The 21609-nt window shown below is 42.4% G+C and overlaps 1 protein-coding gene across 4 annotated transcripts in view; it reads left to right on the top strand.

The window, feature by feature from the left end:
* ZMAT4 (zinc finger matrin-type 4) overlaps nt 1-21609 on the top strand; it is a 123428-nt gene that overhangs the window by 41910 nt on the left and 59909 nt on the right. For 2 of the 4 annotated variants that reach the window (XM_067545272.1, XM_067545243.1), the window contains exon 2: nt 10851-10952. In XM_067545272.1, coding sequence (XP_067401373.1) covers nt 10851-10952 — 102 coding nt within the window. Of the gene's footprint in view, nt 1-10847; nt 10953-21609 lie in introns of all 4 variants that reach the window. The other 2 variants (XM_067545263.1, XM_067545253.1) reach the window with 1 other exon arrangement.

The following is a 21609-nucleotide window of genomic DNA, read 5'->3' as shown; positions in this document are numbered from 1 at the left end:
GGAGATGCTCAAAGCAGCAGAAATCTTTCTGCATGAGAAGCCACGTCTGCCAGAGCCTCAAGGTGACCAATTTTTCTGGATTTCCCTAACACCCTTGGCCCAGGTTGGGCTGCATTGTGTCACAGCTGATTCAAACCATACAAAATAAAATATTGCAATGATGACTTTCTTGGCCTGTTTCCTTTGTGCAGCAATAAGGGTTGCAGGCGTCCTGTGTCCTGCCCTGCCAGCGTCTAAGGCAGTAGTGCTGTGATAGGAATGCACAATTTCCAAAACTGGCAGTAAGAATGTTTTTACCACTGAGCGCTGGAAGCATTAGCCTTCCAGACAAATAGTAGGTTACATGCTATGCTCTGCAGTTCTAGTGCATTCTGAGCCTGCTCTGAGTTGCTGAGAAGAAGGAACGCATGCAGTGCCCATTGGTGAACGTATTGCAGATTGTGTTTCTGACAAGTCAGCACCCTGTGGTCAAGCGGTTTCTGTAATGGCAAAGCTCTGCAAGTTTGGAACTGCTACCATCCAATTCTCCATAGACTGGGGTCTAAGCCAGCCCCTCATGGAGATGATCATCCACAAGCTGGACTCAGTCACTACCGGGGCTGGATTTACACAGATGACCTAAATCCCACTATGCTGCTGTCAATCCCCTGAGGCGTCCGCTCCCCCCTAGACAGTGAGCTATGAAGAAGGAACCCCTGCTGTTTTTAGAGTCCCACCCAAAGGACTGGTGCAGGTGGGTTCTTGGTACAGGGCAGGGCACTGTCTGGACATGAATTTTACTTTTGGGTGCTAGTTTTCTGGTTTTGGGGGGGGTGAGAGGCTGCTGGCTTTATTCTTGGTTTGTGTGTAACTGTTTTGTATAGATATGAAAAGAAGCATTTAGAACCTTGGACAGAGGTTTTTTTTAATGTGTCCTACACATCACAATAAAATAAATAAATGTATGTACTTGTCTTCCTCTGCCAGAAATCTCCATTTTTGGAGTGTAATGTTACAGTCAAGTTATAAACCACATGTACTGTACGGTACACATCACTCACAATATACCAAATGCAAGACAGAGCATGTGCGTGTGTGTGACTGTCTCTGCATGAGCCTAGTAAAGTAGATCTGTCATTGTTATGGTCTCGTGATTTTAAAATACATTTTCATCTTTCAGGCTGAAACACTTTGCTGCTGATTTGTGTGTGTTTAGACATTTCACACAGGTCTCCCCCTGCTATCCCACTGGTCTATAATTTTCATCTCTTCATCTAGGTGGCAAAACAGTTGTGCAGGAACAGTTAGCTGGTCTGCAGTCTCACATCACAGGGGCATTCTCTTTCTTTGATGTTTACGGTAGCTTTTATGCTTGTACCTGTGGAGTGTGTTCTAGGATTTGGACAACAGTTGCTAAGGGACTCAGCTTTGATCTCAAACATTTAGATCTTCCATTTCCAGTTTCACTTAGTACTTTTCTCCTGGGGCATTGTTCTAAGTACATTCAGACGTACCTTTGTGGGCATTATTAAACAGTGTGTGGAAGTAACCTTCTGAAATAGCAAGGCCACAAACTGACTGTCTCTAAAAGCATGATGGTTGTACTAAAGTTTGGGTGTATTTTTAAAACCCCATCACATATGTTAACTGTTTTTAGCTGGTTGTTGTCTGCCAAAATGTAGAAATAACTGAAACCATGAAACCCCAAACGTGAACTGTGAAATAAGAGAATGTGCATGAAAACAGTTTCTGGAGGTGTATAGTTGCTGAAGCTGGGTGGGAAGAATCATAGCCACATGACACAAGAGATTTAAAATAGTCTTTTATGACACAATTCACTATGCATGTCAGTTCAGCATCCTCGAGAAGAGAGAATACTGGTTAGGAAAGGGGAGACTCAGAAAAGGAAATCTTCAATAAATAATAAACCTCTGAAACAGCAGCAGAGAAAATGACCATTGTTTGCTGTGGAGACTGGGAAAGAACCAAGAGTTTGAAATATTTAGAACTTGCAGAGCTCTCTAAGTGCTTGCACTCAGCTGAATGGTTTGAGTCCAGCTGGCAGACAGTGGCTGTGAATTCATTCTTCAGGTCCCTAGCAGAAAACACTTTAAGAAGGTTCAGAAATCAAATCCCTCTGCATCTCAGCTTCTGTGTTTCTTATCAACTACCTACAGTACAAATGTTTTGCACCAGTATTTTCTAAGAGGCTGACTGCTTGCTGGGAGTGGTGGAAGAGAGAATGTCCAGGTTACTTTTTGCATGCTTCTTGACAGTAGGTTCTGAGCTACCTTCCTAAAACAATTCTGCAGTCATGTATCTTAAAAAATTCAGGTTAGTTACTGAAGATGAGCCAAGGACTAACCAGTTCTGGGCTTAGTAGTTAGGGTATGTCTACACAGGGGTAAAAGAGCCAACAGGGCTGTGGCTGGCCCAGGTCAGCTGACTCGGCCTGCAGGACTAAAAATCGCTGTGTAGACATTTGGACTGGAGCCCGAGCTCTGGGACACGCCCTCCTCCCAGTGTTCGGACTGGAGCCCGAGCCAGAAAGGCTACACAGTGACCTATTTTCAGCCCCGGAGCCTGAGCCCCACTAGGCCCCAGCCAGCCGCTGACTTTTATCCTTATGTAGACACACCTTTAGATTCTTCCAGGCAGAGAGCGGAAGTGGAATTAAGTGATTAGAAGTGTCCAATTGCTTTTGAACTCCCTTTGACACTTGTAGGTGGAGGAAGTTAATAAATACACTGCTTACGTTTGACCCACCAAATGAATAAAGCAGAGTGTACCTGTGGAAAAACTGTATGGGAGAAAGCCAGAACCTGCTTTTCTCCATGGGCAGAAAAGGCATTTGGATTAGGGTCGAATAGAATTATAGAAATGTAGGGCTGGAAGGGACCTTGAAGTCATCAAGTCCAGCCCTCAGTGCTATGGCAGGCCCAAGTGAACCTAGACCGTCCCTGACAGGGGTCTGTCCAACCTGTTCTTAAACCTCTCCAGTGATGCGGATTCCATCACCTCCCTTTGAAGCCTATTCCAGAGCATAACTACCCCATGAGGCGTCATAGCCCTGCAGCAAACAGTCAGGAACCAGGGTGGAGAGCAGGCAGCGCTTCTGCCTCCACGCTCCAGAGACCTACAGCAGGGGCAGGTCCAAAACAAGGAGCGCCTGAGAAGGAGGCTCTGAATCAATGCCCTGTCTAGATATCTTTTTCCCCTCCTTCCCGACACAGACACTGTAATCCCTGGGGCCCATCAGCTCCAGAAGTGCCACAGTGCTGCATGGGCTGCCTGCTTCCTAATAGCTCAGTCACCAAGCTGTGTGTGTTGAACACCTTCTGTAAAGCACTGGGAATGTCCCCTCCCAACAGGACAGGCTAGATTATGGCTGCTCTAGCTTTTGGAAGAGGAAGCCGTCATTAAAAATATGGCAACTTTCTTCCCTTCAGATGAGCCCAGTGCCCTGGACCTACCGCTTGCCCCTGAGATTCTGTTCTGAGAGAACATGTCATTGTCCTTAGGGAAAACTAAGGGGGAAACAAAACAAAAGTAAAGGAAGGGAGATGCAGCCAAATGTAAAATGGCCACATTAGGGCTGCAGCTGCTTGTATCCACCAAATGCAAAGAGCCAGCTCTCAGAAAGGCATGGTGGGAGTAAAGCTCCTAGAAGAGGGCAACCCCACACGCCTGCAGAACTTCAGGAACAGCCTGGAGTCCTTGAGAAAAATGGTGCTTCTGTGTTGCATACAGCAGCACTGACTCAGGTGCTGTAGAAAATGTCTTAGTGACTGGAAACCTGAATAAGTGCCTTTGCCAGTGTGTTCCTTGAGACTGGAGTTGTGCTATTCTGTATAATAGATCCATCTTTTTAGGCTTCAGTTCAGGCTAGTAGTGGTCTCTTCAGTTTTAACCTGTTGGCCCTGCAGACAAGAACTGCTGAGAGAACTTTTGTCAAAACCGTTTCCTCTTAGAACATGCTATTTCAATGAGAGAGAGAGAGAGAGAGAGAGAGAGAGATTGATTTGATGAAATTCTGTTTGGGGAAAAAAGGGGGAGGCACAAAAATTCAAAAATGCCAAAACGAGACCTTTTGATATTTTTGGAATGAACAGTTTGATTTATTTCAAAATTTACTTTATAAAACACTTTGACTCAACATTGTATTTGAAATTTGATTTTGTAAAAAATGTGGGATGAGAAAATCCATTTTGTGACTAGCTGTGCTGCAGCCTGCTCTGTAATGGGACTGATATGTGAGATTTGCCTAGAAACAAAAATAAGCAAGACCAAGTGCTTATATTTGAATAAGGATCTGCACTAGGTTCCCAGTAAACAATTCACTGCCCATCAAACCTTTCAATGATCCTATTATCTTAAGTTGTATTAAAGTGTGGCTGGTGCTCAGTCAGTATTACTTCCAGGATGCATTAGGTGGAAAACCAGAACTTTTTAAATGTTACTGTTTATGCTGCCCCTTACATCATGTACCACTGATCTGGGCTTTTATCATAGAACTCAGTGTTCTCCTATAGGAACTGAAAACACAGTAACCCAGAACAATTGACTGGCTCAGCCTCCCCAGCTGTTTGCAATTGTTACCTCCAGTGTCCATCACCAGTTTGGCTTTAGGTTTAATCTAACAACAGAAAATATTATTTAATTTCATTGTGCATATAGCAGGGAAGGAAGAGGAGAACCTGAGTCTAATTTTCATTGAAGACCAAAGTTTTGTTTAGCAGCAGAGTTTCTGTATTTCTCTATTTAGCTTCCCATCTGGACAAATGATTCAGAATGAGAAGCTGTCAGATGGCAGAAGTGTCTTGGGATTCATGGGGGGCCCTCCACAGGGAGCTACCAGGGCTGGCTGACATGTCATTCTATTGCTTTTGTTATCAACCGGTGAAATACTAAAACCTGATTCACTTGAGCAGAAATAAATGCTCTTGGTCAGTGAAGTTATTCTTGATTCACGCAGGTGTAAGTGAAAGGAGAATCGGGTGGTGTACATGTGCATGGAAGAGAATCCAGCTTGGAGTAGTGATTGCGTATCTTCCTGACCATGCATCCCTCTAATCTATGATTTTATATGCGTGCCCAGCACAGCATCTGCCAATAGCACCATCTTAACTGGAATCCCACTCCTTGTACGCCAAAGTGAAGCATGCACTGGTTACAGAACCTTGCCAGTCTGCTTGGGTTTGTAAAGGGGAATCTGCAGGACAGGTTGAGTGACACTTTGTGGCCTTGATGCCAGACAGGAGCCACGTTCTTGCTTAGAGGTGGGTGAGTGGTCTGGTTCAGGTGGAATAAGAGCCACTGTCACACTAGTCTTTCAAGTTAAACTCATCCCAGATGTATGTTTGCAGTCCAAAAAAGTTTTAAAAAGGGGGGGACCTCCTTGCCACTGAGTTACTCTGTCACCTTGTGTCCGCTGGAGGCAGAAATATTTGAGCTGCCGCTGGGGAGACAGCTTGGGAGGTGTTCTCAGCCCATTCAGAACGAGGAGGCAGTCTTGGCAGGGAGTTTCTCTGGCATGATTCAGAGCCCAGAAAAGGACAGCATTCACCCAGGCTTGGGGAAATACTTACTGACATTTCAGGAGCAATAGATTTAGTTCTTTTGTCCAGGAGTGTCACATCCTGGATAATCTGATTGTTCTCCATCTCATATTCTAACTCCCGTCTGCTTGGGTCTGCATGCTGGTACTGAAGAGGGAAGTGGGTGTCTTGTGTGCTATAATGTGCAAAGGAAAGCTCTATCAAAATACTGATTTAGCACCAAGTGAAGTTTGCATTTCTGCCATAGTTTGTTGCTGAGGAGGAAGCCAGCTGAATATGAATGTTTTTCTGCTGCCATTCAGCAAAGCACAACAGAAATGAAGTGATGCTATGTCTGTAGCTATTGGTCTAGGCACACTTTAGCTATTGACCTTTTTTTTGTGTGCAGGATTTAAATGGGATGGGTAAAGGGCTTTGTTTGCTCCTTGTCAGTGTTTGATACTTGAATTTAAATGTGTCCTCAATCTGTCTGGCTTTATAGTGGGTGGTTTTGTGAGGATGACTTATATAAATGGGTGCAGGTAATGCAATGTTTATATGGAAATCTTCTTTTAATGGTGGTAGAAAATATCCTAAAATATAAAACCCCTTTGACGAGATGACTCTATTTTTTTGTGAGATGCTTTGTAATAAATTTCACCCTAAACAGTTATTGTTACCAAAAGCTTCCTAATTTTTTTTAATTGCACTGGCTTTACGTATGACTGAGTCCTCTGTATACTTCAGTCTAATGCAAAGACATCAAGAAATAGCATGAAGGAGGCTTTGGTTCCATTTATTCTCCTCTACCCTCTAATCTCTGTCCCTCACTTATCTGCCTTCTTGTTATTGTCTCTCTATTAAAAAGCAATAAAGCCCTTTAAAATGCAAAGGCAGGCCATGAGCCCCCTTGGTGTGATTAAGGCACTGGGTTGTCTCTGAGTCAGTCGGGCATTGTGCAAACTCAGCAACCGGTCTTGGAGAGTCTGAGCCTGGCGCTGCCTGGCCGGGCTCAGAGTAGCTGTGGACCCCTCCCAGAGAGGAGCCCACACTGAGGATAGTGTTTTTGCACATCTGCAGCCACCTGCTTCACAGCATTAGAGCCTCAGCTTAAACATCTAGGCCTGAAAGGGTAAAGATAATAGCCCCACACCTCTGATGGTAACTTAATGAGAATAATGCTAGTGAGAGAGACTGTGGCAGGCCCCATCCACACTACTGAAAGAGGTCAGAGCAATTTGGCATCCCTCTGCCCTTCTGTTGGAAGCTGAGAGTGGGCAAGTCATTAGAAGCTACCTGCTGAGAGGCTGGAATCAGGCAGGCGTGGGCAGAGTGCGCTGTGACTCCTGCAGGAGGGGAAGCCAGGACAAGAATTATTTAGATAAAACATTCACCAGGCATGTGGGGGAAGGCCGGTCCTGAGAGCAATTGGAACACGGCTGGAAAATGTACCAAATGCATGTGTACCTGCAAGGGAAAGTTGCAGGGGCTTGCTGCCTGAGCGAGTAGGGTGACCAGATATCCTGGTTTTATAGAGACAGCCCGATATTTGGGACTTATCTTATATAGATGCCTATTACCTCCCCACCTCCTTCCTGATTTTTCAGACTTGCTGTCTGGTCACCCTACGAGTGAGAGGTGGTATCAGTATGACAGATTTTCAGTTATTGATCATTCATTAATGAACTGGGGCTAATCAGGAAGACATATTAAGCCCCTCGTAATACTCCCCCCCCCCCACCCCGATTTAGTGTCTGCACCTGAACCACATCCAGCTGGCAGTCAGTAGCTCTTGCAGGCTGAGCAAGGCTGGGCTGAGTCAATGTGTGGAGGGGAGCTCTCCAGGGAAAATCCAGGGCTTTGCAGGTGTGCATGCTTCAGAGGGTGGCAATCGTGCCTCTGAGTCAGTGCCCACGCGGGAATGCTCCGCAGTGCTGCATTGCTCAAGGTCCTGTCCTTCGTGCACCCAAGGTCAGTAAGGCTCCCATGGCATGCCTGTCCAGAGTAGGAGTGCTAACTCGGGCAGTCTGACAGAGAGAGGCAAAATGTAATTACTTATATCCCTTGTGGCATTTTAATTAGAGAGGTTATTTTTTATTTTGGGCCCGGCAGTCCTTGGGGTGTCATAGGACTGAGCCTTTCCTGCCCCAACCTGTTAACATAGTGTCCCTGTGTGATGTTAAACCGTTGCCATATTTCACTCCAGAAGAGGTAGCACCTGTGTCTCTCATGAAGTGGTTCCTGTCTAGGAAATGCACATTTTCAGTTCGTTTCCATTGGTATCAAACATGCTACAAAAACACATAACACATTGTGAATGCTTTGGGTGTGCATGGCCTTCAGCTACATCCCTAATGTATTTTAGTACACATTATGTGATGTGGCCGTGTCAATAATTTGAAGAGGACCACACATGAATCTTTCCATAATGCTCATAATCTGTAACATTCTGTTTCCATATTGACAGCATAAGTGGACCCATCTACTGAGATGTTACTGCACATGGACATAATCCAATAGCATGTGAAATGTAGCTAAATGCTGATATTGACCTGTAACCATTGTACTTGCACCTCTTCAGGTCTCAGGCCTGCAGAGTCAATACAGAGAGAGCTACTGCATATATGGAAAACGTTAGGTTCTCTTCCTTTATGGATAAACCTGTGTGATTCCCATTCAAGAACTGGGGTTGTGCACATGCATCAGAAGAATAGACTTAAGATCTGCTTTCATGATGTAAAGGGATGAACTAACACTGCTCCTCCACCTCAGATACCCTGCAGTGATTAGCTATTGCAGGGTTCTTATGGTGTTAGAGTACATACCACATGCAAGCAAAGTAGAATTAAGATTCTTAGCTACTTGAGATCCTTAAATTTAGCTTTGCATCAATCTGTTAGATTTAAATGCGAATATTTTCTTGCATTTTTAGTCTGAACTTGGTAGGATTTCACAATGAAAACTTTGTTGGATACCTGAAATGCCTGCTGGAGTATTGGGAATAGTCTCCCAAAACATCATTTACCAGAGAATACAAATGGAGGCTAAACCTAGAGCAGGTAGCAAAAGGGAGTGAGCACATCCTCAAATCCCAGTACCTAGATAGAAGAAACTGAGCTTTCTGCGCATGGTAACTTTTCTGCTTACACTGTTCTGTAGCCTTTTATTTTCCACATTATTTGTTTTCCATCACAATCACCTAATTCAGATAGGTCAGTGTTAAAATAAAGAATAAATAATCTGTATTTACCACCTGTGACTGCACAGAGGTCGTTATGGCTGATGTACAAATAGAAAATGGATCTTGGTCAGGACACAGACTTTATATCCTGCTTCTAAACTAGTTCTGCAGCACAGCTGCCTGGACAAGCTCCCCTTCCTACAAGCCTGGCTCTTCCTGACTCGTACCTGGGATATCTTTCATAATGCGTGATTTCTGCAGTCACTTGCATAATAGGGAAGGAGTGTGCAGTGGATTTAGAGATTCCTTATAGGAATCTAGTTCAATTATAGGAAATTGCTTGGCGTACAAAAATATTTAAATAGCTGCCTGAGAACAGCAAACCCTAGTAAATCACAGTGGCTGTTTCCGTTGGTGTCTAACTTCTGAAATACAGCAAAACACCCAGCTGTGGAACACCTTCAGGCAGTTTGAAGTGTCCATCAAATTATTATAATGGAGTTACATGTTAACAAATGGTTATTTGACTCCTTTTATAAACTAGCAGGTGTTATAAGCATGTTACAGATATGAATACTATATGTTACAAATAGTTATGTGCACATCAGTATTTATGTTTGGAGGATAATAAAGACGGAAAACAGTTTACAATCTTTATTCATTCACTTAAATAGTATAACAGCGGTGTGATGAGGTAGTCTGCCATTGAGGGCAGCAGTGCCTAATGGTTAGCCTGCCCCAGTACCTGGCTTAGCCTTTTAAGGGTTTGGAAGGGTCCCATAGATACATATGGAGACTTAAGGGTCCTGGGAATGAATGGTGATTGGGGAAGAAATCTGGAACTTTAAGGGCAAAAAAACCTTGCAGAGAAGGTGAGGCAAGGCTCCTCTCTTACACAACCAATTGGGAAAATGTTGGGAGAAGTATAAAAGCTGCCTCCATACCAGCAGACTGATACTGACGGGAGAAAGCTGGGCTGCTGACCGGAGTGCTGTGCCATATACGTCAGCAGACTTCTGTGGCATTAGGGGAATTGCAGGGGCTGCGTTGCTGAGAAAATCCCTGTAACATTGTACCTGGACATTAGGAGGCGCTCTGGAGGGGAGAGGCATGATGACACACAGTAAACATCCATGTATGTAAAATGGGAGGTGCAGTGGGTCAATATACTTGTCTTGAGGGAGACACATTCAAGTCCTGCTTACACCACAAGTGAAAGACACTTTGAATCACTCTAAATAATCCATCAGACCTAAGTAGTGATCCATAGGTCTGGAACACATGCCTCCGGTGTTGGTGTGCCTGGGGTGTGTGTAAGAGATGTTTTCACAGCACTTGTCTTCCTAAGACTGAAACATGTCACCATACACTGCAGCCAGCAGTGCCATGGAAGAGCAAGTTTTGTGGTGCGCGCTTCTTTAATCCTTAATTCTGTGTCTGGCTTTTCACTGTGGAAATCCATAAATAATAGCAATAGTGAATTATGCTTATTAAAAAGGAAAATTTCAGCCTGGCGTTTCTTTTACAGGTGGAGAACATTTTGTTTGCTTTCTGCTGTTTCCTTTGAGTCCTTTTTTTATTATTATTATTATTATTATTATTATTTTATTTATTATTTTATTATTAATTATATTCTAGTGGAAACCAAACCCCAGTCCCTATTGGGGCCCGTTTATATTACAGGGCATCATGGTTCCTGTCCTGAAGTTGACTTATAATCCAATGTAAGAAAGACAAGGCAAGTCAATGTAACAGAGGTAGGAAGGCAGAGGAGGGAGGGAGGAGTATCAGCAGTAAGAACAGACATTTGCATGGGCTAGTTGTGCGCATAACTTGATGGTTCCAAATCATCCAAGAATAAAAATAAATAGATTAGCAGCAACCCTTACTAGATGCACAGCTCACCGTTTATCTGAGCATACAATGATCTGTAGCTGGGGTTGCTGATGTTCTCTGTACTTACAGAATGTGAGATGCTAGAGTTTCATTCGCTTGTAATGAAATTTTGGAGCGCATCCAACTTTCTCAGAATGTTGGTTTGCTCCACTGTTCATGGACCATTGTGAAACTATTCTGTCTTGTCCCTGGTATGTGCTAGCACTGAAAATAATCATTCATTCTGTTCTTTTGTCTGTTTGTATCATTGTAAGCAGATGAAGTCGTCTGATATTGACCAGGAATTATTCACTGAAAGCTATTGCAAAGTGTGCAGTGCTCAGCTAATATCAGAATCTCAGCGGGTGGCACATTATGAGGTAAGAACTTCTTTGCTACTCAGAGCCTACATTTGAGAATGAAGTTTTGCAATGGCTATAATATATTGCTGGAAACTGCAGAATTCTTCTTTGTTATGGTCGAATCACTGTTTGGGCTAGCATTGGATGTTGATACAGAAATCTAAAGACTATTCTCGTGCTCAGAGGACACTAAAAGCAGTATCCCTGAGTCACAGCCACTCAATATATGGGCTGGACTTGATTTTCTAAGTTTTTTCTTTGGCACTTAGGAATGTTTGGTGATGCTGCTATAATGTATGGGGACGTTAGTTCTGCTCAGCTTTGTTACATTAATACTTCATGGATAAAACTTATCCTGTATACAGTTCTTGAACAATCCATTACAGAAAGGAAATGTATAAAAAGAAGAAATATTTGCAGCTGATTTTGTAACTGGCCGAGCAGTAGTTAAAATGGGACAATGCAATCAAAAATGTAAATGCAGAACAACCCTGTTTACATTTTTTATTGCTGGTTCTATTGTTCTCTAATTGTGTATCCAATGTTTAAATAATGCCATTGTAACATTGCCTGCTGCATCTCTTCTTGCTGCTGTCTAAACTTGCAAAGTCAGTTCTGCAATTTGAAGACTATTGAGAAACTAGCTTTAAAAAAGAATGTAGTTAGTGAGATCAATTAAGAGTTCAGCAATTTGAACTCAGATTTTCATATTAAATGTGCTGTGCTATCCATTGCTGAGAAGAAATTTCTAATTTTGCAGAGAATAGATTAGTATTTGAATTTATTAAGCACTTAAGAGGTAGGCAAGCTATAAACAATTAGAAAGGATATATCATTAGAGATGTGTTAGAACAGCAATTAACAACACTACACATCATCAAAACTAAATTAAATAAATTTCCCATTAAACAGGAGAGGGAATTGCAGAAGGATATCCCATTGTGTAATACTATTAAGAGGAAAATAATACAGTATATATTCCACCGTGACATCAGATACCAGAGCGTACACTCTGAGGTATAGGGATGCTGTTTAGAGTTCTGCAGGAAAGAGGTGTAAACAATTCAGTGTGAGGTGGACTTGGTGCCACTCAGGTATATGGCAGCCAGAAGTCAGAAATGAAAACTGGACTCTGCTAGTTTGGTCTACTGTTTGGGAGTTTTGTGAGGACAAATGGCAGGTGAATGCAATAGCACTAAAGGACAGGCTGCAGAGTATTAATCACAAGGGGACTGCACTCTGTGCTTTTAGTAATCCCTTACAGGAGTGAGGTATGAAATGGGATCAGTCTTTCCCAAACTAGAACACTAAACCTCTCTCAGGGGAGGGAGTGATTTGTGCAAGGAGTTTGAAGCTGGGGGCTCTTGTGCATGGGTTTTAATGACTTTTCGTGAACACAAAACTCAAAGCAAAACTTTGCTGATATCACCGAAGCTTGCATCATTTTAAATAAAATGACAGTTCTGTCCAGAGTAAATAAACACAGGGGTTTCTTAGAGTATAATCAACTCTGGGAGGGGATCAAATCTTCCCAGAGGTTTGGACAGCCCCTGGCACATTGGGGCCCTGATTCTTACTGGGATTTCTTGGGCCTGACTGCAGCATAAACAAATGGTAACAGCCAGGTATGTGAACACTGCCCTAGCACACATCCTAATGTTCAATGGAGTGAATATTTGCAGTGGTTTTTTGAGGGGTGCACTAAGATCAGTTTTTTCAGTGGAAATTACCCAGAAAGGGCCTTAAATGGACACCACAATGAATTTTCTGTGCCCAGACTACATTTTCATTTGTCTGTCTTTGTGACAGGACTTATATGAACAGGCTCCCTGACCAACTAGCTGAAACAAGGCTGTTTAGAACCTTCTCTGCTTGGCCTCCATGCCTAGCCATTCTTGCCCCAATATGCGGGAATGAGATTTAGGCCAAAGCTCCGTCTGGTTCGTTGGGGAGCTGTGCTGGGTTACTGGCAGCCTGCAGGCTCCTCTAGATCTGTAACAGGATTAGGGACCCTGACAGACTCTGGCTCTCTGTGCCACCAGGTCTTCCTAAAGCACCAGCAAATAGAGTGGACTTGTGTAGCTTTGTCCTTTATTTTTTCGAGGCTCCGAGCAGCTGCTGGTGCAATGCAGTGCAGCATGGGCGTGACTACAGCAGCCAAAGGTGGGGGTTTATTTTGGAAGATGGCATTCTGAATTGCAGGGGAGGGTAGAACAGAGGGGGGTCAGGCTGCCTGTTACAGCTGGCTCTCATTGCTATGTTATGTAATGTCCAATTGTTCATTTCACAAGCTGTCTGTGCCTTAATCAGAACAACAACACACCCACCACTTGGAAGCATGGAAGGATGAAGTCACAGCTCCTGATATTTGGGGGCTTGATCCTTCTCCAATTGAAATCAATGGGATGACAGCCAGTATCTTCAATAGTGCAAGATCAGGATCTGGGCATGTAATTCTGCATATATCTCACACACAAGATATATCGACGCATCTAATGGTTTGGCTTATAGCCACTAACACATGACAATTTATTTTGAGAAGCCTCGTACATGCAAAGATACAGATTATGTGTAGAGAGGGAGACACGCACCTTCAATCTACCATCTATTCTTGAGCTCTGATATTAGTACAATGGGAATAAACTCTGCACTGCTAGACCATGGAGCGAAATCTCAGCTCCACTCTGCATATAAAATTAGAAATTTCTCTGTGAATAAATGGGGTGAAGGCATATGAAAAGAGGAGGTTTTAAACTTGTCAAACAGGAGCAGTCAGTTTCATTTAATCTCTCTTCTCCATCTCTGAGACATCAGCAATAATTCTTTCTTTCTCTCTTTTTTTAGCATTATTTTGCCAGGGAATAAAAAACAATTTGTTGACAATTCTGCAGATACTAAGCAGTATTATTTCCAAGGGCATGTTTAGTGGGAAAAATGTCAAAAGAATCAGAATGTTTGCAGCATATCTTCACTTCCAACTAGACATGCAACAAAAATGTGCCCTAGTTTTGTCTTTGTTACAATTCTTTCCCCTCTGCTTCTCTGTGTCTCAGATATACGACCATTGTACCTCCGCTCTCATCTGCATTAGAATCTACAAATACCTCCTCATATAGCATCCTCTTTCTCTAATACTGCTTTTAATTCAGGATGCAGCTTGGAGAGCACGCACTTTCGTAACAGGAGTTGGGGCATTTGCTTGAGATGAAGGTGCATCTATGCAAATGCAGAAAATATGCTAACAAGGTCCGTTCACATTGTGGTATTGAGCTGCACAGGATGCTGTGTTAGAGGTAACAGTTCACAAATGGAGATAAGTGGTAATGAGTGATCTGAGTACTGGTTACCAACACTGAGGAAGACCAGGCATTTGAGTACTAAAATTGTAGTCACAAGATCCTTCTGGGGACACTTTTTTATATGAACTCTTCCCATTACGGTATCTATCGGAAATCTGTTCTCTTTCATTTTCTGTTATGGTGACCGTTTGTGCCACTGGAATGAAGTATTCAAATCTGGATGCCTGATAAATTCACTGCTAGGTAACAACATGCTGCACTACTAATTTCCAAGAAAGATTCTCCTCATGTGATTGCCAGCCCCATTTCTAGACCGAAGAGTTTTGGATAAATGCAGATGAACTCTGGTTTACCTGAATGAGCCTCAGAATCTCTTGACGTTTTCTCCTCCAATGTCATTTAAAATCCATATTTATAGAGCAGGCTCCTTCCCCCCTCCCCTCTGTTTTATGTCTCACCTTCCCTCCTCAGCAACGAGCCCATTTGCTCTCAGATACCTGCTCGTTCTCACAGCTCCCATCCATATGTAGCTGTTCTTCCAGCCATCTCCATGCAGAGACCTGCAGCAGTTCCTTTGGGGATTTACACTGTAAACATCGGCTTTCTCAGTAAATCCTGGTGAGTTTTCAGCGCCATACAGAAGGGTTTGCAGTCATTAGAAAGACATTTACATTTATTTTCAAGTTTCTCCTTGAAAATCCTGCAGTAAAATTACTGAATATGTAGTTGCCTTCACATTTTGCCTGGAGCTGCATATTCATTTCCACATTGGCTTTTGAAGCTGCTATAATACTTTTCTTCAGTGTAAACTTTAGGGCTTCAGATGACTGAACAATATTTTATTTTTGATCTAAAATAAATACGTTGGGCTTTTAAAAGAGAAGCTGAGGAAGGTGCAGCTGGAATTTGGTGTTGTTGGCTCCCTTCATAAACAAGGTACAATGAATAATCAAATGTTTGCTACGGAGACCAAAATGTGGGGAAAGGGCAGACAAAATAATTACATTTCTAGTGTTGAGTAAACTAAAAGAAATAAAGTTCTATGTCCTTTGGCTTGGTCTCCAGGAACTGAAGGCTCTTTGAAATCTCTTGTCATGTCCTAGACAAGTGATTCTGGTGAACAGTATTGACAGCCTCCTCAGTAATCTTTTTCCACGGATAGTTTGTCTGGTCTTGATGTTAATCTGCTGCTGCTCAGGTTGTCCAAAAATAGGGAATTTTTGTGCCAGATGTCGTGTATCTGAAGGAATAATGAGCATTGTTTACTCTCAGTATAAGTAATGCCTTAAAGATCAAAATGAGTTTTGCCTGGAAAAGCAATCCTGTATCTGAAATATTCATGTGGAGGAAGAGTGCACATACTATTCAATAAATGCAACACTGGGACCTAAGGTGTCAGAATATTCCTTCAGCATTTGAAAAGAGCTTCTATATGGTGCTACAGGCTAGAAGATATACCTGCAAAATCATTTTTCTCTCACCTAATGCCTGTTCCTTGACTCTCAATCCATAGCAGGGAAGTCATCCATTAAATGCTTCGTGCTTCTGATTTTTCTCTGTGCGCAAATTTTCCTTTGACACATAACCGGGCACATCTGTCCCAAAAGCAGGTTTTCAGTGACTATGTTTTTGCTACTGTTGTAGCGCTAGGCATGCCTATTGCTAAAGGCTACAAATGAATCTTTAGCTTCCATTGCTAAGAAGAGAATATATGGCAACACAGCAGAGATTTGGAAAATGTATGGGACTAAAACAGTCATCTTGAAACACTGCACAATGTGAGGGACAAATTCCTGACCCAGCTGTGGAGCAGCGTGGGCACAGTTGAGTGAGAAATATAGACTGCAGCATAATCTGTAATGACTGTCATACAGATATTGTATATTCACAAACCTTCTTGTCATCTCAAGGGACTGTAGGCCCCTGAGCAGCTGTGCTATGCTAACTATAAGTAATTTTCAGTGGCAGAGCCATAGCTAATGCATTGCCCCTTCTACCTCTGTGTCCCAGTGGTGCAGGTCCTGGCAGCAAGGACTGAGCGTGGGAGGGGAAATTCAACATTTCTGAATATTTTAAACTTTTTGTCTGTTAATGTTACAAGGAACAGGAAGGAGAAATAAACTGATGTGCATGAGAATGTGTGCGTGGTCATGTGCAGGGTTTATTTACATGTAATGCTCAGCTACCTCAATAAAACACCCCACTTCTCCAAGTACAGTTTAACAGCGGAAGGTAAAATTTGTCTAGGTAGATATGACCTTGTATGTTGTAATGAAGAAACATGCTGGCAGATATTTTATGATGAGATTGTTACTACTACCTTTTTTCCACTTTCTCCATACAGTAAGCAGTGTCACCAGGGTAGCATTAACTACTCGATCACCTTGCTTTTTATAAAATCAATTTAGATTAGTCTCTTTGCGAAGCTACTTGTTACCACATTGTTGTCAACACTACTGGACACATAATTTTTAATGCACTCCCAGTGGCAAAATCTATTCTTGAGGAGAAGTAGCAGCAATAGCAGAATAGATAACGCCCAATCTAAGTTTGACTTCATTCCAGGGCTCCCTTCAAACAACGTGACGCTTCTGGATGAAAATAGTTTAAGCTACAGAGCTTCTTTCAGAAAATTGGAGAAATATACCAAGGAGGAGACCCTGAAGTTCATGTTCCTCTGACATTAACAGTAATTGAAAGTCAGTAGGGATACTGGCCTTGTTACCAGCAATAAATGTATATTGCTTCTGAAATAATAGTGATCGTGATTAAGATAATAAATCAGTTAGACAAGGCTGACCTAGTGAGGCATGAGAGGACATCCATTTCTTTTCAAAGTCTTCATTGGTGTTTTCACTAACATTTTTTAAGCTTGCAACTTTCACTTTTGATTTAGATTCCAGGTATTCAGGGGTAAAGATGGTTTAGCAGACTTCATGCATTCTGACAAAATCCACCCACACTCTGTGTGCTGGGAACCCCCTGAAATTCTCAGAAATATGTCCCACTGACATACTTTCAAAGCAATTTGTTTCAAATACATGATACTAAAATAAAGCCAACAACACCATTGCCAATGTTTTGTGTGTGTGTGTGTGTGTGTGTGTGTGTGTGTGTGTGTGTGTGTGTGTGTGTGAGTGATATTAAAAAAAATAGAGGACACACTGTAATAGCATTAACTCTTCTGATTCTGGTCTCCAGTTTAGTATTGCTATTGCAATTCCAGTTTCAGTAGATTAGTTAATACACACCTTGAGAGTCTATAGTCATGCTGTTAACTGACTCTGGGCTGAGAAGCACCGGTTAGATCTGCTCAAAATACTTCCGTTTGTGATATTGCAGTGAGCTTTGCATTTAAAAGGAACAGGTAGGAAGATGTATATGGTTGTACAAGTGAAAGTAAAATGTCCCTCAAGATGACAGTTAGCAATATGAAATGTCTGCAGATGCAGCTTTGCTTGCACTCTTTCCCCTTCATGTGCCCACCGTATCTTCATGCTCCCTGTGTTGGCCTGCCATTACACACATGGAGAGTGAGTAGGGATTGTGATGTAGCATTGTATCTGACAAGGAGCAAATAGCATGTGTCCCTGCACTTTCTCTCTGTCACATCTTGCAGAAATTTGCAGCCAAGGTGTAAAATGGCCCCCAGGCACTGATCTCTCCTCTCCCTGCTAGGAGTATTCCCTGCATGCATGGGATGAAGTACATTATCAGCAGGTGCATAGGGAAGCTTGTGCACCTGACCTGTTCTGTGGCTAGACAGAAAACTTCAGTCTGCAGGGTCTGTCAATGTGGCAGCTTTTGATGAGCACTAGAGAGGAGAGATCAAATGAGAAGAGCAAACTCATTTTTATATCAACCCATATGCAAGATTTGCCTGGAACAAGAGACCAAAAGATATGAAGGAGGTAGAGGTCTTTCAGTATAGTCAGTCTCCGGGCCAAAACTCCTCTGGGCTGCCCCCAGACACCCATCAGTAAGTGTAGCTGCGAACAGAGTCTGAAATATCTATCTTCTCATTCTCCTGTGTGAGAAATAACATATAGAACCAGTCAGAATGCTCAGCCTCTCTGCTAATACAACATGGAGTTAGAGAGTAAAACATTCCCCACTTTGCAGGATCTGTTCAGTTGGTGGGGTGATACTTTGACTACAGTCAAAATCAACACAGGCAATACTGAGGTTAAAGATTTCATGTTGGAATTTGTGCCTCCTGAGACCAAGTTCATAGCTTGGGGTTCCAGTTTTTGCAACCTGTAAATCAGTGCACAGATTACCATGGGTCACAGCTACTCCCTTTTAATGCCAGTGAGCGTTTTGCCTCTGGCTTGACTGGGACCAGGGTTTGGACCATAGCATTGATATTCTAAACATGGAGGCTGTCCTACAGGGGAACAAGTACAGCATGAAATCCTGAGAGTCCCGTTTCCCTCTCCCAGCTCTGGACACTGGTGTAATTCCTTTGCCTGCAGTTGCTCTAATTCTGATTTACACTAGTGAAAGGAAAGCAGAGTTAGGATCAGAAATTGGAACCTTTAAGGAGAAATAGCTTAAAATAGGAGAGACGAAAACCAAACCGCTCCCCAACCCCACCTCGCCCCCAACCCCAGAAGAATTTTAAAATAGGCATCATTGTTGCACAGATAGGCCAGAGAGATCACGGCAGATCATTGCCACCTATACAAAGAATGAAAACCTCTTGCCACAATTGCCCCATTGCCAGGTATCCAATTGCCCAGATGTCCCGTTGCCACCTATACAAAGAATGAAAACCCCTCAAACTTTACCTATTTCCTAATTCATAATTTACCCAATTTCAAACTCCCTATTAGTTTTTGAGATCTCTCCAGTTTGCCCCTCGGTTTGAAAAGCACAGCCCCTCTTAGCACCTTGGGCTCTGCTCCCTGTTCCAAGAGTGTGCTGTCAGTGTAGATACATAAATAGTTAGCTGATAGAGGAGTGGCCAGGAAATAGTGCTCAAGAATACATTGCACAGTTCCTAGGCTCTTCTTGTGCCTAAATTGTGCCAATATTTAATACGGCTAAACTGGAGAACCTGGGTAATTATAAGCATATCAGTCTGACAGATCCAAAACAACATAATGGAATTGTCGATAGGGACTCAATTAATAAACAATTGAAGGAGGGTAATATAACTTATGCCAGTCAACATGGATTTATGGAAAATAGATCTTGTCAAACTAATATCTTTGATGCTGTGGCCCAGAGAGGTAAATGTGATCCTTGAATGTATCTACAGAGGACTCTCATGTAGGGGTAAGATGAACATTCATTATTTTACCTCTAATTTTACCACTAATGCTGTGCCCAGTTCTGCTGTTCAAGAAATCCCTTGCAGGAGTTGGGAGATATTTCATACTGTCAGGTCAGCTTAAATCAATGGAGTAAAGTAGCAACAGATCACATTCCTGTTACTGGCTTGTAGCATTCTGATTAGCATAAAACTCTAAGATCAATCGATGTATCGAACTTCCATCAATGAATAGCAAAATAGTTCCTCCCAGTGTCAGTAATAAAATAAACGTTTCCTATCTGAACAAGCAGAGCTATTCTGCCTGAAACTGTCATTGCCTTTAATTTCCTGGGACCTGCCTGCTGCTGCTATTCCAACAGAGAATATGTTGTATAATCTCACCTCTGATTGCTGCACTGTCTCAAAATAAAAGCCTGTTGCAGAACTGTGATAACGCCGCAGAACTGTGATTTACAATGAGTCTGGTTTTATGCTGCAAGTTTGGCTCCTGTTTGTCCTTTTTGTGCTAAGTTCAATAACCACTACTGTGTTGCTTCTATATCACCCTTTGCTGTATTAAAAGAAATTCTAGGTAAGTAGATAGATAATGTTTATCTATTGGGACAGGTCCAATCTAATCTAATGTACTTGTTTCTATGGCCCTCATCACCATAGTACCTGAGCTCTTACATAGCAGAACTCTGCAGTTGCAGAAGGAAAACAGCAACTTTCCTAAGGGGTAGCCGTGTTAGTCTGTATACAGCAAAAACAACGAGTTCTGTAGCACTTTAAAGACTAACAAATTTAATTTCAGCAGGCATAAGCTTTCGTGGGCTTCAGCTCACTTCCTCAGATGCAGTTGAGCTCTTTTCACTGGGGAAAGTTGTCTTTCAACTGCATTTTATTAAACTGAGGCTTTTTCCCCCCATTTGAAAACTGTTCCTTTAGTACAGAGACTATAAATAAAAATGTCCAATGCATAGCATTTGGTAAAACCACTAAAGAGGTACTCAGACACAGTGCACACTGAGAATAACTTTTGGCGCTACAGCAGAAGAATGAGCAGATTTCTTCAGGATGAGGATTCTTGTTCCACAGCTGGTAGTCTTATAGATGTGCCTATTTTGTCTTTGAACTGTAAATCAGGGCTTTTTATTTTTCAGGAACTATTACAGGTAAAGGGAGGGGCAAAATCAGGGATCCAGGCCTGGGCCCCATTTTATCCAAACCTCCAAATTCAGGTAAATGTTTCTGATTTAGGTTCCTTTCCCCCAACATCTATAAGAATTTGGTTGTAAACTGCCAGCAGATGCACAGTTATACCAACCTACCTTTGTTCTCATTTAGTTTGGAGGACTCTCCCAGTGCATCTTAGTAAATAGAATTGACTCAAAGCATGCAGTGAGGAGAGAATGGGACACTTTGTATGGATTTATTAGCATATACAGTACTCACTGCTGTAGTAGCTGAATGTTTTTCTGCCCCTTTGTTCTCTGAAACTCAGTAAAGGGATAGAAGCTTTCCAACTGGGCCCCCAAGTTTGATTCAGTGGCATTTTAAGTTCTTAGTTTCTCTGCTGCACCACGCTCTGCAATTAGCCAGCATCATATCACCACCTCTCTTAACACTTACCCTTTCCAACACCTCCAAGCTGCAGATTTCAAGTCTGCAGCTTGAAGAGGAAAGATAACCAGCAGGACTGTTTGCAAGCAGGATGTTGTGAATGATCACATTGGTCTTGAGAGGTTAAAGTGCAGAAAATACCAGAGATAAAGTGGGTTGACAAATATGCTCCACTGTCTCCTACCCCTTACAGTAAATGAGTCTTACTCAATACATGCAAAGGTTTGGGGTAGGTCCTGAGATCTAGACAGGCAGCAAAGCTCTACCGGATAATAAGAGCTGTAGTTCGGTTATGTGGGGGATCTTTATTGCTATAGATTTTGCAGTTCTGCCTACAGCATATACTCTCACTTTTCCAGCATGTATAAATCTAACCAGATAACAAATAAACGTGAGTTTTTACAGATAGATGGAGCTTTGGTTGCCCTTTAATGATTTGAGATCACTTATTGCACGGCGCTTTGTGTCATGCAGAAAACAATTAAAATGATTTACT

Source organism: Emydura macquarii, unplaced genomic scaffold (assembly GCF_026122565.2).
Source record: "Emydura macquarii macquarii isolate MOO-44397 ecotype Brisbane River unplaced genomic scaffold, CSIRO-AGI_Emac_v2 contig_201, whole genome shotgun sequence".
Taxonomy (NCBI): Eukaryota; Metazoa; Chordata; order Testudines; family Chelidae; genus Emydura; species Emydura macquarii.
This window is presented reverse-complemented; position numbering and strand designations above follow the sequence as displayed.